Genomic DNA, 21,266 nt, shown 5'->3' with positions numbered 1-21,266 from the left:
AAACTCAAAAAAATTGTGTGTTAAATTTTATGATGTCTGACCTCAATTTATAGGGATTGATTTGAGAAAAGACCGGCGTATCAAAAAATACTTTCTGTTTTTATATACAGCTTTTTCAAAATTATGATGATATTTTCAAATTCTAATTTGATTTTAATATTTTGAAAAAGGTAGTTCTAAAATTTTCTTCAAATATATTCAAAACTAAAAAAGACAGCTTTTATTTTTGATATTTGAGAAAAGACAGACTTATCAAAAATACTTTCTGTTTCTGATATACACTTTTTCCAAAAATATGATGGTAGTTTCAAATTCTGATTTGATTTTGATTACCGTTCCAAACGCATCACAACTATCTACTCGTAGACACCAGCTATAAACCTGTCGAAAATGTTTTTAATGCGAGATTTTCAAATCTTCAGTAAAATTCATTTTCAACACAACCAACGCATTGCACAAAGCGAGACACATCGCACAAACCGAGACAATTAAACACACAAACAATAGAGCACGATTGGATAGCCCAGTGGTGGGTTTATCCTCTGTTGTCCCGGGAGACCCGGGTTTGACTCTGGCTCACCCCAAGAATTATTAGAACAGATACTAATTTGTAAGGCATATAAGTCTGCATTGTAAAAAAAAACACACAAACAATAACTCAAACAGAAGGAAACGGAAAAACCCAGATTGATTTTTCAAGTTTTGTGGAATAAGACTCGATTTTATTAAAAAGAAACAAACAAAAGAGGATTTTTATTGATAAAAAATTAAAATAAGAAAAGAGGTGTTGTGAGGATGGAAAAAAGGGATGGTTAGGAATTAAGATTTACATAGGAGGGAGAATTGAGATGGAAAGAAAAGAGATAGGAGATGAGAGGTGGATAAGAAGATATAGGCGATTAGGATTAAAGGGAGATAGACCGACTATCGTGAGAGGTATATGATATATATTGAGAAATGGTATATATCCACAACAAACTTTTAATTTGGAGAGCAAACAGAGCATGAAAAGACAAAGACAAAACTGACTCGTGCATGCACAATAACAACAACAAAAAAAAAAACAATACGAGAGATAATTTCATCTTTTCATATTTTTTTCAGCTCCGGAAACAAAAATTTGCTCTGAATATAACATTTCCCTATATGTTTATTTTAATGATAGGATAAAACTATGTTTTATACATGACTATATTTAATTGGATTTTTATGTGCATAGAGACGAACAATCACATATTATTAACTCAATTTAAGAAAAAAATTTCGGAAATGATTTTTGGGTACTTACATTTTCAATTTAGATAGGATGATAATTTTGTAATCTTTAATAAATTAGAGTAAAATTATAATTTCACATTCATTTTATTGGAAGAGAAGTAGGTTTTCAAAAAAAATTATTATAAAATAAGAAAGGAAAAAGAGAAAACACACAATGATACCAAATACTAAATTGGGTAAAAAGAGGTTGAACAGAAACCCTAAGAATCGGCAATCGCTAACTCAGCCCCCCACTCACCGATTCACAACCCATCTTCAAACTCGCCCCCCTCTCTCATTTCTTCTGCTTTCAGGTATTTTCATCTTTATTTCATCTTGTTTTTCACACAATTGCACTCTTTAATTCATCACAAACATACCCAATTCACCAATTTCATTTTCATTGTATACATACACGTGTGTATGTATATGTGTGTTGTAATTTTTATGAAATTTAGAGACTTGGGTGTTTGTTAGTATGTGTGATTGTGTATGTGGCTTGGATATCTTGGTTAAATTTGACTGCTTTTTTAGCTTATGTTGAGTGAATTTGTTGGGGGTGATTGATGTTTTTGATTTTTTGTTGAAAGTTAATTTTGGTTTAATTAGGGGCTGGGTTTAGTTGTTGGTTAGGAGTGATGAAAGGTGAATTGGGTTTCGGTTTAGTTTGCGGGGTAGGATTGTGATCACTGCTCATTGTTGTTGTGGTGACGGGGAATGTGACGATGGCTAGTTTGGCATTGTTGTTGCCAACCAACTGTAGGAAGTGTGTTGTGGGGAAGAAATGCGAGGAAAGTGTGGTTGGGCGGGGAGGATTATTAAATGTGTCGTGAATAGATGATGAAAGAAGAAAGTTTGAAGTCGAAAAGGTTATCATTATTACTACTTTGAGGCTGCTTTAAGTTGGATAGAATGGAGTGAGCACCCCACAGGTGAACGACTGAATGCAATCTTATAGTTAGGTCAGTGACTAAGCACTTTATGGGTGCTTGTTTGTGCATACTGAGAGACTGAGAGTATATTACTATAAAATAAGCATTAGGTTACTTGTAAGGAGCGGCAGATTTGTTATAGCACTTTTCAAGATCAAATTCAGAGGAAGGAATTGTTTGGTACAAATACAAGATATATTGTAATCTACTGTTGGTCGATTTTCACTTGTCAATTTTATTTTGAGTAAGTGACGATATAAATGCTACTTTATTTTACAGGATGTCACATATCGGTTAGGTCGTAGTTATTACATAATAATAAGGAATGTCATTGTGGTTTCCTTGCAAAGAAAAAAGGATACATCTTTAAAATTAAACACTGTTAATTTAATGATTTTCATAGTTGTGCTCTGTTTTAATAAAATCATTATCACTTGCAGGGATAGGTCGAAAAACAAATTCATGAGTGCTTGAAAGTATATGGCATCACATCGTTCCTCTGGAGTTGTTGACCCTGGATGGGAGCATGGTGTTGCTCAGGATGAGAGGAAAAAAAAGGTCAGGTGCAATTACTGTGGAAAGGTAGTTAGTGGTGGAATCTACAGGTTAAAGCAACATTTAGCTCGAGTTTCTGGAGAAGTAACATACTGTGATAAGGCGCCAGAGGATGTATACTTGAAAATGAGAGAAAATTTAGAAGGATGCCGGTTTAGTAAAAGAGCAAGGAAAAATGAATATGATGAACAAGCATACTTAACTTTCCCCTCTAATGATGAAGCAGAGGAGGAAGAGCATGCTGGATATAGGAATAAAGGAAAGCAATTGGTAGGGGATAATGGATTAGTAATAAATTTACCCCCTCTTCGGTCATTGGGATATGTTGACCCTGGGTGGGAACATGGTGTTCCACAGGATGAAAGGAAGAAAAAGGTCAAATGTAATTATTGCGAGAAGATCGTAAGTGGTGGTATTAATCGTTTTAAGCAGCATCTAGCTAGAATACCAGGAGAAGTTGCACCCTGTAAAAATGCTCCAGAGGAAGTATATTTTAAAATAAAAGAAAATATGAAATGGCATCGTTCAGGAAGGAGGCAGAGAAGAACGGACGCGAAGGAGGTCTCATCAATCTATATGCACTCGGATGATGAAGAGGAAGAGGATGAGCAAGAGGTAACTGCTGTACACCCTATGAGCAATGGCATACCTTTGATTGAAGATGCAAGATTAGGAAGGGACTCAAGAAGAACGTTAAGAGGCACATCTTCCATATTGGAGGCTGAGCCATGGTTAAGAAGACCAAATTTTGAAGCTATTGTTTCGAAGTCTCCAAGAAGTGACACACCTTTGAATTCCCAACAAGGCAAAATGGTTAACTGCAAAAGATTCCGCAAGGAAGTTAACTCTGCAATTTGCAAATTCTTTTATCATGCAGGAATTCCTTCCCAGGCAGCAAATTCCCCCTATTTCCATAAGATGCTGAAGTTGGTTGGTCAATATGGAGAAGGTTTAGTGGGCCCTTCTGCCAGTTTAATGTCAGGTCGATTTCTACAAGATGAGATTTCAACCATCAAAAACTATCTCGAGGAGTGCAAAATTTCATGGACAGTTACTGGGTGTTCTATTTTGGCAGATAGTTGGACTGATTCGCGTGGAAGAATATTGATTAATATATTGGTTTGTTGCCCCCACGGTATGTACTTTGTACGTTCAGTTGATGCCACTGATGAGTTTGAAGATGCTATGTACTTATTTAAGTTGCTTGACAAGGTGGTAGAAGAGATGGGAGAAGAAAATGTTGTGCAGGTATGCAAAGACAATTGTTTATTTGTAGCTAAACATATTCTTTATCATCTTTGTGATGCCATGCTCATTGTACCACCCACACTGTATTCACTGTACTAGGTAATCACTGACAATACACCAAGTTATCATGCTGCTGGAAAAATGCTTGAAGAGAAAAGAACAAACTTATTCTGGACCCCCTGTCTTGGCTATTGCATTGAACGAATGCTAGAGGATTTCATGAAGATAAAATGGGTTGGAGAGTGCATGGAAAAGAGTCAAAGCATTACTAAGTTCATATACAATCGTATCTGGCTGCTAAATCTGATGAAGAATGAGTACACTGGTGGAAAAGAACTTTTGCTACCCTCAGTTACCCGATATGCATCAAGTTTTGCTACTTTGCAGAATCTTTTGGATCATAGAATTGGCCTCAAAAGATTATTTCAGTCAAACAAATGGCTTTCCTCTCGGTGTTCACAAATGGAAGAGGGTAAAGAGGTAGAGAGGATTGTACTGAACCCTACCTTTTGGAAGAAGATGTTGTTTGTTAGGAAATCCGTGGACCCTATTATGGAAGTTCTTCAAAAGATCACTAGTGATGATAGCCTTTCTATGCCATTTATCTACAATGATATGTGCAGAGCTAAACTTCTTATAAAGAGTAATCATAATGATAATGTACGCAAGTATGGACCCTTCTGGAGTGTTATAGACAAAAACTGGAATTCACTATACCACCATCCATTATATTTGGCTGCTTACTTCCTCAATCCATCTTACAGATATCGTCCTGATTTTGTTCAGGTAACCAACTGATTTTGCATTTTATTTTTCTAATCTGCCTACACAAAAGAGAAGTATGCTGAGTAATATATGTAATTCGTTTGTTATATGTGCGTAACTATAGCACCCAGAGGTTGTTCGTGGACTAAATGCATGCATTGTTCGACTGGAGCCAGACAGTGGAAAGAGAATTTCTGCATCCATGCAGGTAATTAATATCAGCGCTCTAACCTCTTAACAGTAATACTTTAAAAAAAAAAATATTATCAATTCTCATTTGTTATTGCTGCAGATTTCTGATTTTGGTTCTGCCAAAGCTGACTTTGGAACTGACTTGGCTATTGGTACTAGAGCGGAGCTTAATCCAGGTACAATATACATACCCAGAAGCCTGTAACATGGCTTTTGTAGTTTAAACTTAATGTATGTTAAATATTCTTTTCTGTTTGTCTCCTTAGCTGCATGGTGGCAGCAGCATGGCATAAACTGTGTCGAGTTGCAAAGAATTGCAGTGCGTATATTGAGCCAAACATGCTCGTCATTTGGGTGTGAGCACAACTGGAGCATATATGATCAGATCAAAAGCCAAAGGCACAACCGCGTGGCACAGAAAAAACTAAATGATTTCATCTATGTTCACTACAATCTACGACTCAGGGAACGCCAAATAAGGAAGACTTCTAACGACTTGATCTCCATTGACAGTGTGTTGCAAGAATATTTACTCTATGACTGGATTGTGGACACGGAGAAACAAGTATTGCACGAAGATGAGGTATGTCCTTAACTCGCCTAAAGTAAATAAGTAGAATTTCATGCTGAAAGGGTATATCAATTGCACCATAGTGCAAGAATGTGTGATTTGAGCCAATCACATCTTGTCTTGTATTAAAATAAACAGTTAACCAGTTACCACGACTACCAAAGTGATATATGTATATATATTTTTATGAACTAGTTAATAGTTGCCATCTTCTTTCTTTTTTCATATGTTGTGTCAAGCCTCCTATATTTTAAGCTTTTAAGGTTGTATATGCCGATGTTAGATTGAGAAGTACTGAGTATATCCTGACTTATTTTAAACATCATTTAATTAATTTTTAAACTATCTTGGCCTGCATAGTGTTGATATTAACATGAATTTTATTCCATAAACCAACCAGGCGATCCCTATCAATGAAATGGAACAAGTTGACACATACGAAAATGAGGCAGAGTATGAAGATGGACATGTTGAGGCCAGGAAAGGAGGCATGCAGCTGGTAACTTTGGCTGATGTACAGCCCTTGGATATCAATCCTGCTAATAATTTTAGTGCTGCCACAGATGATGACGATGAAAGTGATAATAATATCAATTTTCTTGATGATAACGAGTAGCAGTGGGCACTAGTTCCCGCAAAAAAACGAAATGAAGCTTAATCTACATGTTTTCATGTAGTTTTCATGTACTTAATGTTGTAGGCATTTTTTCTTTCAAGTGTATTGATGTAAAGTGACATGGTTGAATATTGTAGGCACCAACTGAAAACAACAGTTCAGTGAAGAGCCTCAAGATAGGGTTTACATTTTTCTCGAGTCTTACTGTTTGAGTTTTTGTATATAATTTGTTGGTTTAATTTTGATTTGATGCTCTGTTTTACTTGAGGAAATTAAAAAAAAAAAATGAGACCAGATGTGGGCAGATGCATCATTTGTACAATTGACCTTTCTTTGAAGTTGTATAATGTCAAGATTAGCTATTCTGTTAAATGGCAGCGGGTTCGGAACGCATGGATGATATCCGGCGGAAAAAAACTGCTCATCTTTTTTTTCCCCGCTGAACGTAACGTATGTCAACTGCTCATCTTTTTTTTCCCCGCTGAACGTAACGTATGTCAAGGATCCGGACCTCAATAACGAGTCATTACAGAGTTAGAACATGGTAAAGCAGACGTTTGGTTGACGTTATAACTTATGATTTAACATAACTTATGACTTAACATACGTGATTCTTTATTTGGGTAATTTTCAATTAATAATTTATGAGTTAATAAAAATATAATAATAAAAATAAAAGTGATTTATAGTCAATTTGTATCTTCTGGGTAATTTTTTTAAAAAAAAATTAATTCACTGAAAAAAGTATCTCAAACTCAAAGGTTTAACAGACAATTTTCAGCTTATAATTAAAAATGGATTAAAACCCGGGCTTTTAGCCCAGACAAACAAACAAGCTGTATATCATATATTCTGCAGTCAACCAAAAATATCGAAAAAACGATTATCTGAGGAATATGTGATAAGTTACAGACAACAGAGAGAAAACCTAACATCTGCTTCTTTCAGCTCTATCCTCTATATGGTCTAATACTGTGAAATCTACATACCACAGTCAATGTTTATGATCTGCACAATAGTTAGTATAGATACAAAAGACTGGCACGACGACTCCAATTTTGTTAAGCAAATTGCTTATTCCCCATAGAATGTGCAAAAAGAGGAAAGTGAGGTCTCCTTATTTGGATATTCAGCATCTACCATGTGTCAAATTTGAAATAAATACTTGAATGCAATGCGCACATCCAATATTACTGCTGTGGTATATACAGAGGTCTCCAGCAATAGCTATATTTTCGGTGATAGCTTATGGTAAGGGTTCCTGAGAATCACCCAGACGAGATAAATGAAGATAAGCATCTGTCCCTGCATATATACAACACATACAAGAATGTCAACTGAAGAGACAGGAATGATCTGGCTAAAAACTTACCACATCAAAGTCAGGAAGTGCCAATATTAATCAGATATCAAAGTACCAAATACAAATTATAGACAAAAGTCAATTTTGTTGTGAACAATGCAACAATGCACAAAGTACGTCCTGTAAGATGTTCTAAAGCTTGACAACCTCCTTGTTTTCGGTGAAGCTTATACTTATATAGTAGTATTTAGTTTTGAGATAATTCTCAAGTGAGGAAGAAACAAACCCAAGACCTGGGATCAACTGAGGATAAGCCCTTATCAACTACAGTAAGTCGATATCCCATCATCCTCACCTTGACAACTTTAAATACACTGAATTCTACAAACTGTTTTATAGAAGATAACTATTTCCCTTTTGACAATAAGAGGTTGAGGGTATAACCCTCAGTGGAGGCATGTGTGTGTGAGCACGCGAGCACACGTGTGAGTACTGAAATTTCTTTTATTCACCTAAGAAAAACAGTTTACAGATTAGTTTAACTTCATCCAATTAGTAATGAGCAACATAGTGAATGATCATGAAAGGGAATCCTAAAAATACCACAACTGTGCTTTGGTTGAATCGGGTTGCTACGCCTACATAGACAAAATAAAACTTTCATGCTTCTTGACTTACCATATCCTTCCATAGAGATAATTTGCAGATCCCCACCAAAATATCGGGCATACAAGCGACTTATTGGAAGCCCATACCCATAACCAGCCATTGTGGCCATATTAGCAGTTTCCAGATCTGGCTGCTCACATAGCGGGTCTTTTGCAGTGCTGTAGAGATATGTAAAAATTTTCGGGAGACCACTTCTTGCTATTCCACCCCCTTCATCAGATATCTACATATCAGAAGAATATTTCTTTAAGACCTGCAAGGTACTTGGTATGAGCAGATCAGAGACATGAATACTGAAGATAATTTTAGACCTTAATCGTGACATCTTCTGAGCCATCGGCTACAATTATTCGAACAGGAGGTGCAATCTTATCCGAGTCCATATATCTCTCCTGGACAGCTCGGAGAGAGTTTTTTACCAACTCAAAAACCATCATATGCAAATGTGTCGGAACATACCTGAAACGGGAGTGAATCCAAATCAACAACTAGAAGAGGAAGTGCTTTGCACAAACTTCACTTGGAATTTCTAAGTTTCAGGTATATAAATGTCTTGTCTGTCATACATTGATGGACTGATATCAAAATATTATGATTAAGCCAGCAACAGATAGTTCTAATAGTACGAATACAGTTGTCTGAAATCCAATGTAATGAAAACTTAGATACAGAAAAGTTCCTCTAATGAAAATTATAGAAGGTAAAAAGACCTGCAGCATTTAGGGGGCATTTGGATCGTGGGTGGGAATGGGAATGGTGGGTATGGGAATGGGCTGACTTGGTGTGGAAGGGATGATTGACCGACCAAGAAGGAATAAGACTCCCATTTCATACAACAAAATTGCTAATCCAAACACTAACACATGGGTTTGAGGTTCCAATACCCGTTAACCGGGCTCATTAACCATGAACCAAACGCCGCCTTAATGAATCAAGAAAAAAGAACACTTACGGGAAATTAAAATTAGGATCTCCATAGATGCTAAAATCAGGTGCACTGCCGTATTCTCTTAAACAAATGCTGCGAGCATCCTCACTGGCACCTCTTGCTACTTCCAAAGGAGACATTTTTGTATGGATGTAGCCTACAACATCAGGAGGAGGATTGGGATTGTGCAATTCCACATGTTGACCTGAGTTTGAGCGAGACTTACGTTAACAAGAATTTTACTAACTGTATTTTATAATACTGTACTAATCAAGAGCTTACAACATAATATTACAAACACGAAATTAATTTTGTGACATGCCATGGAAAATATACCATTTGGGAAAGAGAGAACTGACCAATAAGCATACGAATTCCTATTCTGGACATATAGAAACGATCAAGAAACTGGTGAATTTCGTCAAGACCCTCATATTCAATCTTCGGATCCAGAGTTTTCTTTAGCTGTTGGACCCCTAGGGCCAGCGTTGGGACAACATTATTGTGTCTCACCTTGATCATCTTTATCATATTTGTAAACTCCAGCTCATCATTTGTGTCCTTGATTTCAGGAAACGATCTAATATCTTTGAAGGAATCCAAATACCAATCACGTACCTTAAAAGTCAAAAGTGAAACGACAATATCAGTATCTAAATCAAAAACAAGTCCGACATACGCTTATCTGGTTTAGAACCTCAAACTTCAACTCATGGCACCGACTAAGAGCTCCACAGGGAAGCAAACAATATATAACTTGCAAAGATAAGTTTGTAAATTCACAAATTCATAACTAACAGGGAATTCATCCTTGGCATGCGGACCTAATTATACAGCCCGTTACTATAGTTCCATTTCTTTTCCTCCTATTATCGAGAATTAATTAGTAAATTGTTGGGAGTACATAAAAACAACAAAACCGCAGTCACCATAATTCTATCAAATTTAAACTAAGAATCATCAAGCATTGAAGAGTGTCCTTATTCCTCTATTTCACACTTGAAGCAAATCTACCACACCTCATCGATATTTAATAATATTAATAAACATCCATGACAAAAAAGAAGAATCTTTAATAAACTAAACAAGAATAACCCATCCACAAAAAAGAATCTTTCCAACAGTAATGACACAGTTGTACCAAACTAGGAAACTCACAAATTATATTCCCATCACACCCCCATTTAAAAATCAATAAATATTCAAAACCCAACATTAATAGCATTAAAAAATCACCACACACACTCAAAACACACACAAAACTGAAAACCCATGTGACCTTCAAGACAGCAGGCTTCTGAGAAAGCCCATAAGGCAGAGTCTCCAGCTCAATAGCCCTTCTCGCAATCCTAATGGGCAGCTCTTTGTGCAGAAACTGGGCCCCAATCAACAAGTTCCGATCAGTGGGCCTTGACCCAAACTCCATCATGTAACGTAGGCTCACTCCGGTCTGTTTCATACACCCCCATTTGTGGGCTTCGTCGATTAGGGTCTTGGAGAAGGATTCGTAGAGCTTCTTGGTCGCCATGGCCGCGAAAAACTCGGGAGAAGAAGAAGATGATGATGATGAAAGAGTGGTGGGCTAATAAAGGAGTGGTGGAGTGGGATTGTGGGAATCAATTTGGACAAGAAAGGGAGGTTTCACATGTTATTACAGGGTCATATGAATACATACATGAGATGGGAGTGTGTGTGTGTATAGGCTAATGTGGTTTTGTTGCAAAAGTGAATTGATGCTAACGAGATTCCAATGAGTTGTGGTTGAAATGTTGTTGTTTTTCTTTGATTTTTTGTGCCAAGGGGAAAATGAAAGTGCATAATTTATATTATATTATTTTTTTATTATATTTATGTATAAAAATAGAAGGGAGAGGATGTTATTGAATATTGAGTATCTTTTTTTGACGCAGGAACCCGCTGCTTTTGGGTGCGCACCGGTTTAACGCGGGAACCAGCTATCTTTGGTGCGCATCGGGTAAATCTACGGGCGCGCACCAGATAAATCCACGAGCACCGGTTTAACGCAGGAACCAGCTACCTTTGGTGCACACCGGGTAAATCTATGATCGCGTACCGGGTAAATCCACGGACTCGCGCAATAGCTACAATGATCATCCTTTCTCATTTTAAAAATTCTCGTTGAAGTAAGATCTTGTATATCACTGATAAAAGAAAAAAAAATTATATACTTATGTAAATTATAGGTGCTAAAAGGTTTCGCGGACCTTTTTTTTGTTTTTATAAGAAAATCATGAAATCAATTATTCTTTACATATTTCATTATATACATTTATCACAGTACAAAAATTCATAGGTATTTATTTGTATATTGGAGCTGCTTCTATGTATATCATAGGAAAGAACGAAACTTTTTCTATTGACAAGGCTAAATTAAAAAGAAACTTTGTATAGTATTACTATATCTTTGAGTTCTATAATTGTATCATTTTCATAAGATTAACTTTTTTTGAATGGTAACATTGCAAATGATAAACAATCAAGACTTTGAGAGCTTGGTAAAATTCCGGCTCTAGCCTACAAAATTACAGTGTGCATGAAACGTGAGCCTATAATACAAGTTCTAGAGGGCTTCTTGAATGAGCTTTTCTGTGAGAGATTTCGAGAGTCCCATAACACTGTCATAAGTACCTACCTGCATAACCACGACAAATATAAGATGTTTTTGTTAATTTCACCGTTAACCTGTATGTGGCACATATCAACCGTCCTAAAAGCTCAAATGGGCAGCTAGATGCTAGCATGTCAAGCAGAGACAAAAATTTTATAAACAAGAGATCGGGATTAGAGGAGGCCAAATGAAAACCTTCAAAAAACATGCCATAAAACATAATTTGCGTTGGGCTGATGCAAATACAGGTTCAATACACTATTTTACTAAAAGAAAACTTGTCAATACAAATATACAAATATTGAATAATAGCCATTAAAGATAGTGAGCAAGTCATATAAATCATAATTAGGATAATAAGCCTGCCCAAGCAAATTAGCATGTTGACGCCTACATCCTCATACTGTCCTACAGATATCAGAAAGAGAGAAAAGAGCTGACCACTGTGTCAATATAGGGTAGAGTCAGTGGATGTTCAATTGTCAAACCACCAGCAACTTTGAGCATAATTTCCTCCTCGACCTAGCATAGGAAATAACAATCGATGATTCCAATAAGAAAATAATCATAGTATGCAAGTGTCACAAATTTGTGGTTACCATGCTATCAATAACTTCATCAGGTATTTCATGAAAATAGACCTGCAACAACAGAGCAGATATAGCAGACCTCAAATTAATATCATCAACATCAAGACAGGTAAATACCTTTATATGACACTATGAAGAGTACAACATACAAGTTTGAGAAATACTTACCTCGGCCCTGTCCCATCCCCTCGTTCTTTTCCCAGTAGTAAGGTTGCTCACTACAACAGATCCAACTACTGAGGCTTGACCACCAGAATATCCTGCAAAACAAGTTCCACAAGAGTTTTAAATTATGTAAATATAAGGAACTAACAAAACTCAATGAAGCATACCTTTTATAAAGTGGCGAGCTTCTTTCTTGTCTGATGGTTTTTCTCTGATTGTCCCTTCATACACCACCACCTCAATATCAATTAGTTGTGCGGTGAGACTTAACATAATATGGTATATGTACTCAAACGAAAGAAGGAAGTACACGATGAATATTCATTTACGTCTTTGAGAAATGTTTCCAGTAATTATTAAGCAAACATCATTAAAAGTAGGCCATGCTAAACGAGAAAACTAAATGTCTGGCGATCACTTCACAAAGCCGCTCAAAACTTTTAGTACAACCAACATACGTAAAGAGCCATTGCAATTGATAGTTCGATACGATGAACATTGATTGGATAGCATTACATGAATGAGTATAGGCTTATGCAGTATGAAATACAGAGCTCGTGTAAAACCTTATTACGGCAAGGCAAACTGCATGATTAAAATGTGTACTATTGGCCGGAAACCTGTAAACTGTATAGATGTAAATTTTCTGGAACACATAAAATAAAAGAACGGTTGGGTGAAACCGGTAGATATGCCCCTTTATCAGATATTGCATAGTCTACCAAATAAAAAGGTACTATTAGGCATCTACATTTCCTGTCTGATGTTTGATCATCAGTTAAACAGTATGACATTGAATCCTTCTTATTTGTTTTTTAATAACTTTTTTTGTTTAATTGTTATTAATTTTTGACATATATTCAAGTATAAGGGAAGGGCACGTGGATGACGATCGAACTTTAAACCTCTCCCGGCCATAGGTGCACCTTGCCTACCACATGGCCATTCCTTAATTATCAAATTGTTTCCATGACAAAAGAACACATAGTCTTGGTTCTTTTTCTTAATTAGCAAGAAATAATATTGTTTCCAATTTGGTAATCCTATCAGTTATCGAATTTGGGAAATAAAGTTTTGCCATGAAGCACAAAAGAAATATATAAAACAAATTTGGTAAGAGCATACTGTGTCTGCAGTGATCAACAATGTGGGCTCTTTGGAGCTCGCATCCTCCACGGACTGATCCATAGTCTTTAGCCTCGCTATGATAGCATCTGCCTAACGTTAAAATCATACAATCAAGTAAGAATTCAACAAACAAATACTCAAATACGAATTACCCTCCTTCAAATAAACACGCTTCTCATAACAAAATTTTGTTTCATTAATATTACTTTTGAAGTAGAATTGTTAGAAAAAAGAAAAAGAGTACCTTAGCCTCAGCTAAAGTCACAACCAAATCCTCAGGCTTATCCATTCTAATAGCTTTCTCATCTATATCCGCAGTCTAATAAAAAAAAACACAATTAATCAGGTTTTCAAAGCTGAATGCCATTTTCTTCATGTCGAAAATATATCAACAAATTAATTAACATACCATGATGGTGAATTCATAACCCATGTCACCAAGAATCTTCCTCCGAGCCATCGAAGAAGAGCCCAGTATAATCTTTTCATAGAACATGCAAACAGTGTACATGAATATCTATACAAACATCTTATACACTAACACTATTTTCATGGAAAAATAAGGCAAGCATTGTGAAATGAAATTGAAAGGGGTTGTAGACAATTACATTTAAAAATCAACAAATATTTAAAAACAAACATCAAGAGCATTAAAAAATCACCACACACACTCAAAACACACACAAGAATGAAAACCCATGTGACCTTAAACACAGCAGGCTTCTGAGAAAGGCCATAAGGGAGAGTCTCGAGCTCAATAGCCCTTCTTGCAATTCTAATGGGCAGCTTTTTGTGAAGAAACTGGGCCCCACTCAACAAGTTCCGATCGGTGGGCCTGGACCCAAACTTCATCATGTGACGCAGGCTCACGCCGGTCTGTTTCATACACCCCCATTTGTGGGCTTCGTCGATTAGGGTCTTGGAGAAGGATTCGCAGAGCTTCTTGGTCGCCATGGCCGCGAAAATCTCGGGGAGAGATGATGAGGAGAGAGTGGTGGGCTAATAAAGGAGTGGTGAACTGATGCTAACGAGATTCTAATGTAATGAAGGTGATTTCCAATGAGAATCGAATGAGAACCGGTGATTTATATTATTCGGTGATTTGAGTATCTATAATCAAAATATACTTATATAAAAGAAAAGCGGGGGCGTGTAGGTGGCGCTCACATGTCGCTGATTCAGAAATCGACATAAATTAAAAAGTAAAAAGTAAAAAATTCCAATAAAAGTCACAATGATCAAGACTTTAAATATGATAATTTAGCTTTGCCAATAGATAAATTCTATTTTTGAGTTCAATAATTGTAACTTTTCGTTCGCTTTGCCAATAATGTGAATACCCATACGAATCGGGTGTATTTAGATTAGGATTTTAAAGTATTTTTTTGCATTCATGAAATTCGGAGATATTCGATTGGAATTGTTTGAAATCCGTTAAAATCTTGAGGTATTGGGATTTTAAATTATGCTACAAAATCTGGTGGTATTCAATTGAGATTTTAAATTATGATTTAAAATCTAATGGTATTCAATCGGGATTGTTTAAAATCTGATGGTATTCAAATACTAATGGATCTTTTTGGATTTAATAAAATGATGGATTTTGTTGCATTTTTCAGTGTATTTTAAGTTTTTTGAAATCCCACCAAAATCAATGGGATTTTGAAGTATTGTGCTTAAATCCTATCAACTCTGCAACATTTTATCAAAAATTCGCACAAATTCAAAATCACATACAATTCATTAAAATCCATGAACTAAAAACAATCCATTATACTTTCAAAAAAAAAAAAACAATCCATTAAAATCCCAATAAAATACGCCCCGTTAATTTCCGTCGCTTGATTCTGCTAGAATGCGTTTCACGAATTGCGAATACTAATTTATTACTAAAAATTAGTCGGACTAAAGATTCAAATTTGACTCCAAGTCAAAATATTTGAAACACAATTTTTTTAAAAGAATTTCTATAGTAACTTTTTTGTAAAACTTTAATCAGACGGATACATGAATCTTTCCCAGTTTTTGCTTAAAAAGTTTCAAAATAACTTTCATGCTTTTTATCTATCAATTAAAAATATTTATTTGCATCTCATCAAAAAATATATAATAAAATATTTGGACCTAACCGGTGTATATAGAAAACAAAGATTAATAGGATATGATTGAACTAATCAGAGATTAATTGGATAGTTAATTAAATAATTAGATATTTAATGAGTTCAGTAAACTATAGAATCGGGATTAATAGGTGATTAATCACCAATTTTCAAAACTGAGTTCATATATCATAAATAAGATTTATGCATTCATGATCAACATATAATACCTCATAATCCTCAGTGGCACAATCTCAGATGAAATTACACTTAAACAACAGGCTACACATTTGATGCCTCATATCAAATGCTTGGACTCACTTTTGTTGAGTCACTGCCAAGCAATTGCTGATTTGCATATCCACATTTTTCGTAAGCTTGGCCACATTGGGAGGAAAATCTGCTCCAACCTCCTTGAAAGCATCCTGGCAATCAGTCACACTGGTGGCCGCGGATAAATAAGTATTAACGCTAGCAATGTCGTTGGCTTCAAAATATTGCAGAGCTTGTTTCACATTATCCACAACTGCATCAAATGTGTCTTTGCATGTAGACACCGTGTCATCTTTGGTGGATGCATCGACGCCTTCAAGGCCTTGTTCAATTTCAGGTAACGTTTTTTGCAGAACGGTTCCAGCTCTGTGAGCGGATTGAAGTGCATTCTTGGTTGCATCGTGCAGGTTTGTTGCACCTGCAACCATGACGTTGCACACTCGTCTGAAATCACTGGTTCTGCAGAATGGATTGATGCCCTTGAACTTTGCCTCGGTGGGGGAGGCAAAGAGGCCTAGCATGACCATGGCTAGGCACAATATTGGAAAAAGTTGGTGCATTTTGGAAGCCATTTTCATTTTTTTACTTTTGGATGTCTCCAGTGTGATTCTTCCGCCCTCAGAACCTGGATCAGAGTCCCAAGGGTGAAGAAGATGTAACAAATGCAAAATGGTTTCTGAGAAATGGATTGACTTTTCGATGTCTTTAACATCTTATTTCCTTAAACTTTGCACATGCCTCTGGACTGCAAATTTGCAGCTATAGTTTTCTAAGGTTCTCCTTTATTGTAGCATGATTAATTATCTTTCCAGATATAGGGATTGAGCTATTTTCGCGGGTTATTTCTACAACATTTTCTAAAAATAACATTTTGGACCCTTTACTTTATTTTACATAATATGACTAAAAACCTCAGTTGTAGAATTGTAGTATACTTATTATAGAGATTATTATAATTATAACAGGGTTTTGATCCAATCTCTGTATTGCTACTTCCAGTTTTGCTTCATGTGTAGCAAGACCGACGATATTTTTAAGATATTGTTCTCAGGATTGTATATTTATGATCAGTGATCAGCAAACTCCGGGATGTTCATGGCTTCTGCTTCAAGAAGGCATTATGCTGCATTCGTAAATCAATATGCTGTAAACACTAAGGTACTGCACGATAAGGAAATAAGGACGACAGGATTAGTACATGAGAAAGCTGAAATTCTCAGAAGTGTTTTTATGTCATGTTGAAAATGATTCTTAGCAATTAGACTGAGGTTCTGATACTTCTTGATGCATTAAGCTGGAATCAGACCGACCTTATCAGCAGGCATTTGCTGCAAAACACGAATCACTTGTGCACCGAATGCTCAACTAATATATAGAAAACTGAAAAGCTATAATTATTTATGCACATTTCAACAAAATGTGTAATCTACACAAGTCGTCTGTGACGGACCCGACTCATTCCTTGGAAGTTGCAAAAGATGTCAGAACTTGGATTACCTTATTTTTCTGATTTCAAATGGTATATATTGATATGTGGCAGACTTGCTAAACAACTTAAGATTACCTCAAAACATAAACTGCATTGATAGGTTCGGGGCCGAGCCGAGGCGAACATGGCCAGACTCGGCTCGAATAAAAAGTTCGGGGCTCGGGCTCAAGTTCGACCGAGACTTTAATTTCTAGTTGAAACTCGGCTCGTAAACAGGTCTATAGGCTTGAGTTCGACTCAAAAGCTCGAATCGAGTCATGAAATATTGATAAAAACTCGAAATATGATCGGTTCGGCTCGAGTTTGTTTCGATTAAATATACAAACTATAAATAAAATATTTAATATTTTTATAAAAAATAAACTTACAATAAAAAAATAAAAATAATAGAGGCTCGATAAGGCTCGCGAACATTACGAGCCGAGTAATTTGAAGCTCGAGCTCGGCTCAATAAAACATTCAAATAGCTCAAGCTCGAGCTCGGCTCGATTATTACCAAGTCGAATTCGTAAAATCTCGAGTATCTCACGAACAGTTTGACTCCGTCAACGACACTCTGATTGAAGCACATGAAAGTCGAATGTGTCTCCGAATGCAGAACTGCACTACTCAAGTCTTCTCTGCGGACTGGGACTCTGGAGAGTATCTAGCTGCATCTGCATTGAGTTAAATAGTCTTTTTAAGGTAACTCGGATAATCTCTGTTTGGCTAGTCTTAAATTGAGTTGTTTTGAAGGTTGGAATCTACAAAGGCATCTTGTATAGCGTTTGCAAAGGGTTTATCACCGAGGAATGGCATCTTGTATAGCCTTTGCAAAGGGTTTAGTATAGCGTTTGCAAAAGGTTTATCCCGAGGAATGGCATCTTGTATAGCCTTTGCAAAGGGTTTAGTATAGCGTTTGCAAAGGGTTTAGTATAGCGTTTGCAAAGGGTTTATCCCGAGGAATGGCATCTTGTATAGCGTTTGCAAAGAGTTTATCTGAGGAATGGCTACTTGTGTACGCAAAGTACGGTATGGTATTCCAAAGAAGGGAACCAAGCCATTTGTAAAAAAGAGTTACTTCTTGTTCAAGTTCTTTTAACTTTGAGTCATTCTTTTCCTTTCTCGAAAGCTTTCATGCCATCCTTTGAAAACAGGCATAATCTATAGAGAGATGAAAGCTATATAATGTTATTTATATCTGTCACTCTGCTCTACAAGAAATAATCGAAATGAAGCACCCCAGCCACACGCATCCACTCATCCTAAATGAGTATTACATTGCCAAGGAGGGCGATGTATGTTGTGGCTGCAACGAAGAAATAGTTTCGTGTAAATCATTTGTTTATAGTTGCAGCGACATGTCCTATAGCCCTGCTTTTGGCGCATATGATATTATAGAGTCAATTACATTCGTATCCTGTGATAAATTCTTTCTCCACAAGAGTTGTGCAGAATTACCCCCACACATCCAAAACTCAAACAACCCGAAAGACTTCCCTAAGCTCCGTTTCCAGCACTTCTTTGATGATTTATGTGACTATTTTACGCTTAGCCTCCCCCCTTTTCGTTGTAGCATATGTAGCATCCCATTACTATGGAATGTGAAACAATTCTTCTATTACAGTTTTGATACTCATGTACGTGTTTGCATCAAATGCGCAATGTTTCAAGTTGAGTCGTCACAAGACACCGAATTAATTAGGCATGCAGCTCACAGCCAACACCTATTAGCCTTAATCCAGCGTCCCTCCTCATTCAAATGTAATGCTTGTACCTTGGAGTATAATGTTAGGGACGCGTCTTATAAATGCACAGAGTGTCCGTTCTGGATGCACAAAACTTGCGCTGATGCTCCTGCCTCTCTTCTTCTTGAATTTCACAATAAACACCCTCTTACCCTCTCATATTTTCTTCCACAAGTCTATCACAAATTTATTCAGTATTGCAGTCTCTGCAACAAAACTTTCAGTCGATTAGATTGGCTTTACTGCTGTCCTGGATGCAGATTACTTGTGCATTTTCGATGTGCTAGATCAAGTCGAATATTCAGGTAATACAATAGTATTTATTACTCCTTCCCTCCCTTTTTACATTCCCCTTTGACATTTTACGCGTAATTTAAGATGCATACAAAGATACTTCAGATTATTAATAATAATAATCTGAAGTATCTTTTTTTTTTTGTATTTTAAATCACGTGCAAAAAGTCATATGGATATGTAAAAAGGGAGAGAAGGACATTCTATTTTTATAATAATTCTGCAGATATTGATGAAGTTCTCTTGTAAATTTTGGTATTCTCAGCTGTAGTGAAATTGAAATATATGATTCCGACTTGGTGCACCTCCCAGCAGCCGACGAATCATCTGTAGATAGATTAGGGGAACAATTCATCAAGGCAGTGACTAGTGTAAACAGTACTAAAACCATCATCAGCAAAACAGAATGTGTTAGACATCAGGCTCATAAGGAACATCATCTACAATTAACTACTATTAGTGATGATAACGAAATAGTATTGCTATGTGATTGCTGTGTCAAGCCCATCCGAACTGATAACGATGAATTCTATGCTTGTGTTCCTTGTAATTACTTTCTGCATAAAGTCTGTGCTGAGTTTCCTTGCATGATTGAGCACCACCTTATGGGAGGTACTACACTTTCTGTAGAAAATTTCAGTGCATTAGTATTCGATTTATATGAGTGTGATGCTTGTAAATGTTTATTCAATTGTATATTCTTTACCTGTCATCATGAGACATCTGTCCTTCTTCATTTTGGATGCGGAATAATACCCAAAAGTTTGAAACATGAAGCTCACCGTCACCAACTGACTCTGGTTTTCTCAATGAAAAATGCTTGCAAAGCATGTGGAGAAGTATTTCTTGTTAAATTCAAGCACGGGTGTGTAGAATGCGATTATTATTTATGTGGACGATGTATAATGAAGGCAAGAACAGCAAAACACCCCTGGGATCCTCACCCCCTGCACTAGATATATGAACCTGGCATGGTCATGGACCATGAACACGACTTCAATTGCGAGTTCTGCTCTGAAGATATAGACCCGAACTTTTGGTTCTATCATTGCAGTGCCTGTGATCTTTCGTTTCATCTTAAAGACTGTTTTGAAAGATCACGTTATAACATCTACTCAAACGTCAAGTTTGGGGCAACTAATATCAATGTTCCCGGACTCCATCCTCACACTCTCAGATTTGTTTTGAACAAGAAGGTTCATCGTTGCAAAAACTGTCACGAAAATCAACTCGGTGAGCCAGTGCTTGAATGTGTTGCGCCATGCAAAGCTGTATTCTGTAGGATCTGTAGCCTCCAATCCCTTTAATAAAATAGCTGCTTAGCTACTTTGTTCTGCTATTTGCATTCCCCTTGGAGATAATAATTGAAGGTTGTGTAATAATATAGTGGTGATTATACTATTCCTTGATGAACTTATATTTCCATTAGGGCACAACATGAGTTCTTAAAATCTAAAAAAATGGTTCTGTATTACATCTGTTTTAAGCAAAATTAGAAGTAGTGTTCAGAGCACTAAAACAATTTGTTAATAGTTTTTTATACTGTTTAACAAAGTAGAGTAATTCTATCATTGTATAAATTAAGAACAAAATTTGTCAATGTTCCAATGGCCTCTGGCTTCCTAATTGAGGGTGATCAAAAGCTGATTGCTGATGAGTTGCAACATAATCTGAATTGTTTAAACAAACAAATAAAGATTGCAAGTTTTTAGAACTTCCAAGGCTAAAAAATACCTGAATTGTTTAAACAGAAGGCTTATTAATCTTCCCGAGGATCTTTCATCTTCTGCAACTCTTCATGAGGTCTGACAGCTTGATTGAGAAGATTGTTGGTTG

The 21,266-nt window shown here is 36.3% G+C and overlaps 4 protein-coding genes across 6 annotated transcripts; 2 read left to right on the top strand and 2 right to left on the bottom strand.

Moving 5' to 3' along the window:
* The first annotated feature begins 1,414 nt into the window (after window positions 1–1,414).
* On the top strand, window positions 1,415–6,381 carry LOC108196330 (uncharacterized). Of its 3 annotated transcripts, none has more exons than XM_017363565.2 (7): window positions 1,415–1,571; window positions 2,630–3,992; window positions 4,092–4,778; window positions 4,882–4,965; window positions 5,050–5,125; window positions 5,216–5,532; window positions 5,921–6,381. In XM_017363565.2, the coding sequence occupies exons 2-7, from the start codon at window positions 2,670–2,672 to the stop codon at window positions 6,134–6,136; spliced, it is 2,703 nt and encodes a 900-aa protein (XP_017219054.1). In that variant the 5' UTR covers window positions 1,415–1,571; window positions 2,630–2,669; the 3' UTR covers window positions 6,137–6,381. The 3 variants fall into 3 exon arrangements, with proteins under 3 accessions (XP_017219054.1, XP_063937290.1, XP_063937289.1); XM_064081220.1 differs by lacking the exon at window positions 1,415–1,571 and adding an exon at window positions 1,594–2,189; XM_064081219.1 differs by lacking the exon at window positions 1,415–1,571 and adding an exon at window positions 1,594–2,219.
* Window positions 6,382–7,005: 624 nt separating this feature from the next.
* On the bottom strand, window positions 7,006–10,799 carry LOC108193395 (pyruvate dehydrogenase (acetyl-transferring) kinase, mitochondrial). Its single transcript, XM_017360016.2, has 6 exons — window positions 10,316–10,799; window positions 9,396–9,654; window positions 9,061–9,241; window positions 8,420–8,567; window positions 8,118–8,331; window positions 7,006–7,441 (listed from the first exon to the last, which is right to left on the bottom strand). Exons 1-6 carry the CDS (start codon window positions 10,562–10,564, stop codon window positions 7,383–7,385), a joined length of 1,110 nt encoding a protein of 369 aa, XP_017215505.1. The 5' UTR covers window positions 10,565–10,799; the 3' UTR covers window positions 7,006–7,382.
* Window positions 10,800–11,427: 628 nt separating this feature from the next.
* LOC108193940 (uncharacterized) lies at window positions 11,428–14,616 on the bottom strand. Its single transcript, XM_017360798.2, has 9 exons — window positions 14,254–14,616; window positions 13,958–14,029; window positions 13,793–13,867; window positions 13,546–13,638; window positions 12,588–12,657; window positions 12,424–12,515; window positions 12,265–12,306; window positions 12,107–12,187; window positions 11,428–11,689 (listed from the first exon to the last, which is right to left on the bottom strand). Exons 1-9 carry the CDS (start codon window positions 14,500–14,502, stop codon window positions 11,618–11,620), a joined length of 846 nt encoding a protein of 281 aa, XP_017216287.1. The 5' UTR covers window positions 14,503–14,616; the 3' UTR covers window positions 11,428–11,617.
* A 3,979-nt stretch (window positions 14,617–18,595) lies between these two features.
* On the top strand, window positions 18,596–20,840 carry LOC108195453 (uncharacterized). The gene is made up of 2 exons (XM_017362417.2): window positions 18,596–19,441; window positions 19,696–20,840. Exons 1-2 carry the CDS (start codon window positions 18,621–18,623, stop codon window positions 20,384–20,386), a joined length of 1,512 nt encoding a protein of 503 aa, XP_017217906.2. The 5' UTR covers window positions 18,596–18,620; the 3' UTR covers window positions 20,387–20,840.
* Window positions 20,841–21,266: the final 426 nt, after the last annotated feature.

The sequence above is a fragment of the Daucus carota genome, chromosome 7 (assembly GCF_001625215.2).
Source record: "Daucus carota subsp. sativus chromosome 7, DH1 v3.0, whole genome shotgun sequence".
In the NCBI taxonomy this organism is placed as follows: Eukaryota; Viridiplantae; Streptophyta; class Magnoliopsida; order Apiales; family Apiaceae; genus Daucus; species Daucus carota.
Note: the sequence above shows the minus strand (reverse complement) of the source record. Positions and strands in the feature narration are given on the sequence as shown.

Coding starts and splice junctions, on each gene's coding strand:
- LOC108196330 (XM_017363565.2), top strand. CDS start 2,670: ATGGCATCACATCGTTCCTCTGGAGTTGTTGACCCTGGATGGGAGCAT. Junction 4,779..4,881: donor ATCGTCCTGATTTTGTTCAG/GTAACCAACTGA, acceptor GCGTAACTATAG/CACCCAGAGGTTGTTCGTGG. Junction 5,533..5,920: donor AAGTATTGCACGAAGATGAG/GTATGTCCTTAA, acceptor TAAACCAACCAG/GCGATCCCTATCAATGAAAT.
- LOC108193395 (XM_017360016.2), bottom strand. CDS start 10,564: ATGGCGACCAAGAAGCTCTACGAATCCTTCTCCAAGACCCTAATCGAC. Junction 9,242..9,395: donor AGGAATTCGTATGCTTATTG/GTCAGTTCTCTC, acceptor GCTCAAACTCAG/GTCAACATGTGGAATTGCAC. Junction 8,568..9,060: donor GATCCTAATTTTAATTTCCC/GTAAGTGTTCTT, acceptor CTCCCGTTTCAG/GTATGTTCCGACACATTTGC.
- LOC108193940 (XM_017360798.2), bottom strand. CDS start 14,502: ATGGCGACCAAGAAGCTCTGCGAATCCTTCTCCAAGACCCTAATCGAC. Junction 12,516..12,587: donor AGCTCGCCACTTTATAAAAG/GTATGCTTCATT, acceptor CTTGTTTTGCAG/GATATTCTGGTGGTCAAGCC. Junction 11,690..12,106: donor TACCCTATATTGACACAGTG/GTCAGCTCTTTT, acceptor GTGGTTATGCAG/GTAGGTACTTATGACAGTGT.
- LOC108195453 (XM_017362417.2), top strand. CDS start 18,621: ATGAAGCACCCCAGCCACACGCATCCACTCATCCTAAATGAGTATTAC. Junction 19,442..19,695: donor AGATCAAGTCGAATATTCAG/GTAATACAATAG, acceptor TGGTATTCTCAG/CTGTAGTGAAATTGAAATAT.